General features: G+C 38.0%; 1 protein-coding gene across 2 annotated transcripts in view; it reads left to right on the forward strand.

Moving 5' to 3' along the window:
- krtcap2 (keratinocyte associated protein 2) overlaps positions 1 to 5,082 on the forward strand; it is a 13,760-nt gene extending 8,678 nt beyond the window's left edge. For both annotated transcript variants that reach the window (XM_061982547.1, XM_061982548.1), the window contains exons 4-5: positions 4,650 to 4,716; positions 4,792 to 5,082. In XM_061982547.1, the coding sequence (XP_061838531.1) occupies positions 4,650 to 4,716; positions 4,792 to 4,912 (188 nt within the window). In that variant the 3' untranslated portion in view covers positions 4,913 to 5,082. The remainder of the gene's footprint in view (positions 1 to 4,649; positions 4,717 to 4,791) is intronic.
- The last annotated feature ends 4,918 nt before the right edge of the window (positions 5,083 to 10,000 follow it).

Genomic DNA, 10,000 nt, shown 5'->3' on the forward strand with positions numbered 1-10,000 from the left:
CGTTGACAATGGAGATTGTCTGATATTTTGTCATGGCTGCAGATCAATCAAAAAGGTTCATCTTTGTCTCGAAATTGTTCACTGTTTCACTGTGCACCCCGCCCTCGTCCCTATTTGAGCATTATAACGTTAACAAGTTAATATTCATTGAAATAAATTCAGAACTTTTTTTTACCTAACGAAAATATAGACCTAGTCTTTCTAAAACATTTTTTTAACTTCTTAAAAGCCTCGTTCTGCTTGCTGCAACTGCGCACACAAAGTGTGAGGAACGCACTCCTGATCTGAGGCCATTGGCAACAATAGTCAACACTTTCTTAACGGAAATGACAATAATATTAAAATAATGATAAATAATATTATCACGCATTAATATCTCTTAGCCACTAATGCGTGGCCAAGAGATATTAATGCGTGGCACGCATTGAATGTCTCTGCTACATTTGATCAGTCTCCTTTCTTTAACAGGCAAAAGCTTTCTACCCTCACTAAAGCCTTGCATCGTCTATATTAGATATATAACAACGGGCGGGTGTGGTTTTGATAAAATGTTAGTTCGGGTGGATGACGACTTTTGTGATGCGGTTGCGGATGAAATAATTGCCTATCCGCGCATCTCTAATATGTATATATATATGTATGTATGTATGTATATATGTGTGTGTATATATGTGTATATATATATATATATATATATATAAATGTATGTATATATTTAATGTGTACATATATATAATGTGCATATATATGTATATATATAATGTTGCATATACAGTCAAGAAAATAAGTATTTGAACACCCTGCTATTTTGCAAGTTCTCCCACTTAGAAATCATGGAGGGGTCTGAAATTTTCACGGTAGGTGCATGTCCACTGTATGAGAGATAACCTAAAAAGAAAAATCCAGAAATCACAATCTATGATTTTTTAACAATTTATTCGTGTGATACAGCTGAAAATAAGTATTTGAACACCTGTCTATCAGCTAGAATTCTGACCCTCAAAGACCTGTTAGTCCGCCTTTAAAAGTCCTCCTCCACTCCACTGTATTATCCTGAATCAGATGCACCTGTGTGAGGTCGTTAGCTGCATAAATACACCTGTCCACCCCATACAATCAGTAAGACCCAATCATTCAGCATGGCTAAGAGCAAAGAGCTGTCCAAAGACACCAGAGACAAAATTGTACAACTCCACAAGGATGGAAAGGGCTACGGAGAAATTGCCAAGCAGCTTGGTGAAAAAAGGTCCACGTTGGAGCAATCATTAGAAAATGGAAGAAGCTAAACATGACGGTCAATCTCAATCGGAGTGGAGCCCCATGCAAGATATCGCCTCGTGGGGTCTCAATGATGCTAATAAAGGTGAGGAATCAGACCAGGACTAAACGGCAGGACTTGGTCAATGACCTGAAAAGAGCTGGGACCACTGTTTCCATGGTCACTGTTGGTAATACACTAAGACGTCTTGCTTTGAAATCATGCATGGCAAGGAAGGTTCCCCTGCTTAAACCAGCACATGTTAAGGCCCGTCTTAAGTTTGCCAATGACCATTTGGATGATCCAGAGGAGTCATGGGAGAAAGTTTTGTGGACAGATGAGACCAAAATTGACCTTTTTGGTCATAATTCCACTGTGCGTGTTTGGAGGAAGAAGAATGATGCGTAGCATCTCAAGAACACCATCCCTACTGTGAAGCATGGGGGTGGTAGCATCATGCTTTGGGGGTGTTTTTCTGCTCATGGGACAGGACGACTGTACTGTATTAAGGAGAGGATGACTGCAGCCATGTATTGTGAGATTTTGGCCAAAAACCTCCTTCCCTCAGTCAGATCATTGAAGATGAGTCATGGCTGGATCTTCCAACATGACAATGACCCAAAGCACACAGCCAGGAAAACCAAGAAGTGGCTTTGTAAGAACCATATCAAGGTTCTGGAGTGGCCTAGCCAGTCTCCAGACCTATATCCAATTGAAAATCTTTGGAGGGAGCTGAAAGTCTGTGTTACTCAGCAACAGCCCAGAAACCTGACTGATCTAGAGAAGATCTGTGTGGAGGAGTGGGCCAAAATCCCTCCTGTAGTCTGTGCAAACCTGGTGAAAACCTACAGGAAACATTTGAACTCTGTAATTGCAAACAAAGGCTACTCTACCAAATATTAATGTTGGTGTTCAAATACTTATTTTCAGCTGTATCACACATATAAATTGTTAAAAAATCATAGATTGCGATTTCTGGATTTTTCTTTTTAGGTTATCTCTCATACAGTGGACATGCACCTACGATGAAAATTTCAGACCCCTCCATGATTTCTAAGTGGGAGAACTTGCAAAATAGCAGGGTGTTCAAATACTTATTTTCTTGACTGTATATCCATCCATCCATTTTCTACCGCTTATTCTCTTTGGGGTCGCGGGGGGCGCTGGAGCCTAATGTATGTATATATGTATATATATATATTTATATATATATATATATATTTTATTATTATTTTATTATAATTATTATTTTTTTAATACATTTTTTTGGGAAAAATAAGTTAATCCAAATGCTGATACATTTCCTTTAACTCTGACTCATGTTCTCGTCCAGTTGCCAGCGGGTGGCTCGCACGTGCAGAGTGGGCAATTGCTGACACCAAATTTGCATACGCATAAAAATTTACTCACAACTGGGAATCGGTCCTCATTGTTCACTTTAAAGAGATGCTCAAAAGACTCGACACATCTCTATTGTTGATGTTTCTTGCATTCATTTAATTCCCTTTTCCTCAATTTTTCAGGAAACGGAAGTCACTTTAATTTAGCACCAAAAATCTTTTTTTTTTTTTTTTCATTTTTTGGCCGTTTAAAAAAAAAAAAAAGAATTGTATTTCTTTTGACAAATTATGACTAAGTAGTAGTAAGGTGCTCTAGGAAGGGCATGATATTTATAATGTATTTGTAATAACTTAGTAACAAAAATGATGCAGCTCTTAAAATATTACAATTGTACTAAAACATGTACAACAATAATTTATAAAAATATTTTTAGAATTTTTCATAATGAAAGCAGATAGTTCTTCCATGTAAGCTCCTCCATATATATTTTGTCTTATTCCTGTATAAGAATTGTATTAGCATACAGATATATTTAATGATGTTATAATTGTAATATGTGTCCCTGGCCTAGAGCCTGTTTATGAGCACCAAAATGAGAAAAGTCTATCATCTCCCTCATTTGTTCCACTTTTGAGAATATGTGCTCAACCACTAGCCTTTGAAGTTCTGCTTTTTTATTAGGTCATGAAGGAAAAACATATTTTCTCATACCGCCTGTGACCCACCTCTAGCTAGATAAGATAAGAGAGCTTTGTAAAGAAAAAAAAAGTTATAAAAGCAAGCTTTGTTCCACATCTTAGAATAAAGTCTGGAGTTCTGCCAGCTATTGTCATGTCAGCTACAGACTTGGGAGCTCTAAGTTTGATGTTTTGTTGTTTGTCAATGTGCTAACCTAGCATGATGTTGCTGTTAAAATGTAAGTAATATTAGCATGTAGCTCACATAGCTATGCTAAAGTTATTGTTTAGGTACTCATTTTACAATGTCGTGTGTGACACACAGTATTGTATTCCCAGTATTAGGAACTTTTAACTGAGTGCTCGTCTCTCAAAAGTGGAGCAAACAAGTGAGGGAGATGATAATTAAAGTCTTGTGCTGTAAAGAAGGTCCCTCCAAAAGGTACCAAACATCAACATTTAAACCATTCAGTCCCATTAAAGAAATGCACAGACATGCAGTACTTGATATGCCCTACAGAGGGCAATGGGAAGGTGTAAAGTCACAATGAAACAGCAGTAGAAAAGATGACTGGCAGTTCGGTAGCATGTGTCACGTGCCAAGCTATGTCTGTTGTGTACGGTGGCAAAATTGTGTAACAAAGTCAGCTCAAAAGTTTAGCATGCTAGCACACCCACACACCGTCTTTAGCCTGTGGTGCACTCAGTTAGTAAACACACAACTCCTTAACTTATCAGCCAGGTCGGTACAATGATTAGAGAAAAAAAATCCACTCTACCTTGTCAGTTAATCTTCTTTGCCTGCATCAGAATAGAGGGTTAGGGTAGCAGAAGGCAGTGTCGACAACGCTCTGGATACTTCCTGAACGTTTCAAACCACACATTGCTTGTCCATTGCTTTCTTTTGACTCATATTGAGCTAGCAAAACTAGAAACAGGTTGTAAAAAGGCTTAAAAAAAAACTTAAAAGGCACACAAAGTAGCACAGTAGCTAACAGCAGCTGACTGACTTAATGACCAGCCCCGCCCATAATGGATGTGCTGCCGGCCACAAATGGCTGCCCTGCAGGCACACAAAGGGTGGAAGAAACATTCATATATACCGAAAGCATATTTTTAATAGGTCTGTCTCATAAATGTAGGTTCCATTGTAGTGCAAAAAGAATGTAACAAGAAAAGAGTCAATGTTTATACTAATAAGCCTGTTTTTTTGTTTTGTTGGTTTTTTACTTTTTTGGACCAATTATGCAAATTGCACTATGACACGTGTTGAAGGACACAAACTGTATTCCTGTTATGATATCATAATAAAGTAAATCCTGCATAGTTTTGATCACATTGTGTGATTTAACAATGTTATTGTCTTTTTCCAGTTCTGCTGTGCCTGTGCTTGTCCTTGTTTGCATCTGGTCTTGTCCACCGAGTGTGTGTCACCACCTGGTCAGTAACACTTGACACCATGTCTTCATTTTCCTTTTATTAAAACCCTCTCACTTCCTCATCCTCGCCATGCAGCCTCATCTTCTCCCTCTTCGCCCTCTACTACATCAACAAGATATCCGCCGCCCTCTACCAAGCAGCTGTGCCTTCCGCAGCACTGGCCAAGGTGGCCACCAAGGGGAAGAGGAAGAACTAACGGATGGAAAAACACACACAACACAATACACACGAGACAAAAGCTTTCATTGGCTGATGTGAGTCCACAAACAATAGAAAAATCACATTCCATTGTTGGGACAACCTCGCCCATCCTGTTTTTTTTTGTATCCACACAAGTCGATTTGCTATTAAACTCCATGAAAATCAGCAACTGCTCTCATAAATGTGTTGTCGTAAAACCCGCAGGGGAAAAGAACACGCATAACTAGAATATGCAGGTTCGGAGAAATTATGTTAATGCTGCATGTGCTTAAACCGAACCTAAATGCCAACGGTTAGCATGAGTCAAGTACCGTATTTTTTGGATTATAAGTCGCTCCGGAGTATAAGTCGCACCGGCCGAAAAATGCACAATAAAGAAGGAAAAAAACATATATAAATCGCACTAGAGATTTATATAAGTCGCATTTTTTGGGAAAATTTTTCACCAGTCCCTTACAAGTTTCTCGTTTACTCCAAACTTTCTTTCTGCTGCTGGATTGCCGTTTTCTGCTGCATATTTCACTACTTCCAGCTTGTAACCTGCAGTATATGATTTCCTTTTCGGTGCCATTTTTGTTCAGCCCTTCTCAGTTTTTATAAGTTACCGGCAATGTTGAAATGATTAATTTTCATAGGTACGGATGTAGTAGCTACTTTTTTTTCACAATGCACTTCTGCCATGACCCGCCCCCGCCAAATTTTTATTGGTTGACGTGTGTGTGTGTGTGTGTGTGTGTGTGACGATTGCTGATATACGCCTAGTCCAGTGGTTCTTAACCTGGGTTCGATCAAACCATAGGGGTTCGGTGAGTCGGCCTCAGGGGTTCGGCGGAGGTCAAGACACACCCGACTCATCGTGTAAATAAAAACTTTTCCCTATCGTCGTATTACGGATACGGCAACAGCAGAAGTCACACTGATTTGCAGGTGTGTAATTTGTTGTGAGTTTATGCACTGTGTTGGTTTTGTTCTTTGAACAAGGTGATGTTCATGCACAGTTCATTTTGTGCACCAGTAAAAAAACATGGTATCACTTTAGTATGGGGAACATATTCACCATTAATTAGTTGCTTATTAACATGCAAATTAGTAACATATTGGCTCTTAACTAGTCATTATTAAGTACTTATTAATGCCTTATTCGGCATGGCCTTATTATAACCCATCCATCCATCCATTTTCTACCGCTTATTCCCATTATAATAAGGGTTAGGGTTATAATAAGGTTAGCACCTTATTATAACCCTAACCCTGGCCCTAACCCTCTAAAACTAACCCTAACCAAATAACTCTAAATTAAGTCTTTGTTACTTAGAATATGTTCCCCATACTAAAGTGTTACCAAAAACATATAACTTTGTCTTGAATTTGAAAAAAAACATTTTATTTTTCACTAAAGAAGGGTTCGGTGAATGCGCATATGAAACTGGTGGTGTTCGGTACCTCCAACAAGTTTAAGAACCACTGGCCTAGTCTCTTACGTGAATGAGATAAATAATATTATTTGATATTTTACGGAAATGTGTTAATAATTGCCCACATAAATCGCTCCAGAGTATAAGTCACACCCCCGGCCAAACTTAAAAAAAAACTGTGATTTACAATCCGAAAAATACGGTACCATGTTGTGGCTCTTGAGATGTATGGTTGCAAAATTAGCTACAAAAGTTAGCCTGCTATGTTAGCTTAATAACAGCTCTCATGTGTCACGTACCCATTTATGACTCGGAGGTGTACAGTAGCAAAAGTGGCTAAAAAAGTTAGCATGTACAATAAGTACCATGTTATATGACTGAGGTGAACAGCTGTGAAATTAGCTGAAAAAGTTTCAAATTTGCTTTAAAAAAAAAGCTACCGTATATGGACCGAGTATATGACTGAGGTGTATGGTGCCAAAATTGTCCAAAAAAGTGGGCATGATAAAGTTAGCTTGCTAACAGCGTATGTCAAGGTCAAAACCCAAAACCAGTGAAATTGGCACGTTGTGTAATCTGTAAATTATAAACAGAATACAACTTATATTCAATTGAATAAACTGCAAAGACAAGATATTTAATGTCTGAACTGAGAAACTATTTTTTTTTTGTGTTGCAAATAATCAGTAACTTAGAATTTATTGGCAGCAACACATTGCATGGGTGTTGTTGATAAATGGCTTTGGCTTTGCATAGTAGAGTTTTAACTTGCACTTACAGATGTAGCGACAAACTGTAGTTACTGACAGTGGTTCTCTGAAGTGTTCCTGAGCCCATGTGGTGATATCCTTTACACACTGATGTCGCTTTTTGATGCAGTATCACCTGAGGGTTCAAAGGTCACGGGCATTCAATGTTGGTTTTCAGCCTTGCTGCTTACGTGCAGTGATTTCTCCAGATTCTCTGAACCTTTTGATGATGTTACGGAGCGTAGATGGTGAAATCCCTAAATTCCTTGCAATAGCTGGTTGAGAATTGTTGTTCTTAAACAATTTGCTCACGCATTTGTTCACGAAGTGGTGACCGTCGCCCCATCCTTGTTTGTGAATGACTGAGCATTTCATGGAAGCTGCTTTTTTACCCATTCATGGCACCCACCTGTTCCCGATTAGCCTGTCTACTTGTGGGAAGTTCCAAATATGTGTTTGATGAGCATTCCTCAACTTTCTCAGTCTTTTTTGTCACTTGTGCTAGCTTTTTTGAAACATGTTGCAGGCATCAAATTCCAAATGAGCTAATATTTACAAAAAATTATGTTTTCCAGTTCGAACGTTAAGTATCTTGTCTTTGCAGTCTATTCAATTGAATATAGGTTGAAAAGGATTTGCAAATCATTGTTTTCTGTTTTTATTTACGATTTACACGACGTGCCAACTTCACTGGTTTTAGGTTTTGTACCAATTTATGTGTGACAGGGTAAAAGGGTTACAAAATTAGCACAAATAAGTTAGCATGCTTATGCTAGAGAGAAGAAGGCGGCCAAAAAAAGTAGAGATTAATAATAAAATATACTTTTTTTGGTTTATAATCTTAAATGTGTGAATGCTAAGAAAGTCACACAATTATATGATGTAACTATTCAGTAACTCAATTCCTCATACATTGGACATTGCTGCTCAGAGCCAGGTGTGAGCTGGAGCCTATCCCAGCTGACTTGTGGGGAGGAAAGGTGGACTACTACAGCATTGGCCAGTTGCCTGTGGAGCTATGTGAACCACTACATCACCCAGGCTGAAAAACAAGGAGGCGTTGGGTGTGGAAGAAGCCCATCAAATACCATCGGAATCAGTGGCCTCCACCCTATGACATCATGGTTGGCCAATAAAAAAGCATACACTTCCATATGAGTTATTTTCATCAGGGGAAAAAAAAACACTAAAACATGTTTTTTTAAAACAGTATTTTTTTTTTTTTTCAAAATTCTTCCCTAAATATGTATTACACAGAATCATCAGTACTAAAAACTATTTTCAAAATACGTATTAGTGTTTTTTGGATTTTTGACTCATGTTAAGGGAATATTTTCCCACCTTTGGGCAAAATGAAACACATTGGAAGTTTCTAGCTTCGGCCTTTGTGTCGTGCGAAGGGAGGAAGAGAATGATCTCACCCTCTTTATTATCTATGCACAAACACACATTTATCCCTCAGTTGTAATGGTGTCAGGATGTACCAGGTGCAGAGCGTGAACAAGAATGTGTAACTATCGGTTTTGAACTCCGCCGAGACTTTAAACAGCTTGGTCTCCTCTCGAGCGCTTACTCTTTTTTTTTTTTTTTTTTTTTTTGTATAGAATAAATTGTTAATCTTCAATCTTAGTCACCTCATTATTTAGACAACCTGAGAACGAAAGGATCTGGGAGGACTCTTGCATGCAAAATGGTGGGTCACATACCTCTTTAACTCTAAAATGGCCGATTTGAACTTCGAATGCTCGTTACAACACAGACAGCGACTGAGAACCCCCCCAAAAATTAGTAATTTAAGTATTTTTGTCATGCAGCCTTCTTTTGGACACATTGTCATCTCATGGCCCCTGCAGTACCTTGTGAAAAGCCCTCTGTTGTAGATCAGTGTTTCTTAATCATAGGTCCTGGAGGGACGCCCAAAAAAAACTTGTTTCTCGACTGTGGTTCCTATGGGACGTTGTAATACACTTGTAATGACAATATCCAACAGAAGAAGTCATAAAAGTTTCTTGAGCACACAAATTATGACCAAAGTGGTGAATTTGGACTTTATCTTTTTTTTTTTTTACATTTTAGTTACAAAATATATTTATTATTAATGTAATCTTAGACTATAAGTCGCTCCGGAGTATAAGTCGCACCGGCCAAAAATGCATAATAAAGACATATATAAGTCGCACTGGAGTATAAGTCTCATTTTTGGGGGAAATTTATTTGACAAAACCCAACATCAAGAATAGACATTTGAAAGGCAATTTAAAATAAATAAAGAATAGTGAACTACAGGCTGAATAAGTGTACGTTATATCAGTGGTCCCCAACCACCGGGCCGAGGCCGGGTACCGGTCCGTGGACCGATTGGTACAGGGCCGCACAAGAAATTAAATTTAAAAAATAATAAATAATTTAATTTTTTTATTTTATTAAATCAACATAAAAAACACAATATATACATTATATATCAATATAGATCAATACATTCTGCAGGGATACAGTCCATAAGCCCACATGATTGTATTTTTTTATGACAAAAAAAACATAACACCCCCCCTCCGGTCCGTGGGACAAATTTTCAAGCGTTGACCGGTCCGCAGGTACAAAAAGGTTGGGCACCACTGCATTATATGAGGCATAAATAACCAACTGAGAACGTGCCTGGTATGTTAACGTAACATATTATGGCAAGAGTAATTCAAATAACTATAACATATAGAACATGCTATACGTTTACGAAACAATCTGTCACTCCTAATCGCTAAATCCCATGAAATCTTATACGTCTAGTCTCTTACGTGAATGAGCTAAATAATATTATTTGATATTTTACGGTAATGTGTTAATAATTTCACACATAAGTCGCTCCTGAGTATAAGTCGCGAACTATGAAAAAAAACTGCGACTTATAGTCCGAAAAATACG

Source organism: Nerophis lumbriciformis, linkage group LG21 (genome assembly GCF_033978685.3).
Source record: "Nerophis lumbriciformis linkage group LG21, RoL_Nlum_v2.1, whole genome shotgun sequence".
NCBI lineage: Eukaryota > Metazoa > Chordata > Actinopteri > Syngnathiformes > Syngnathidae > Nerophis > Nerophis lumbriciformis.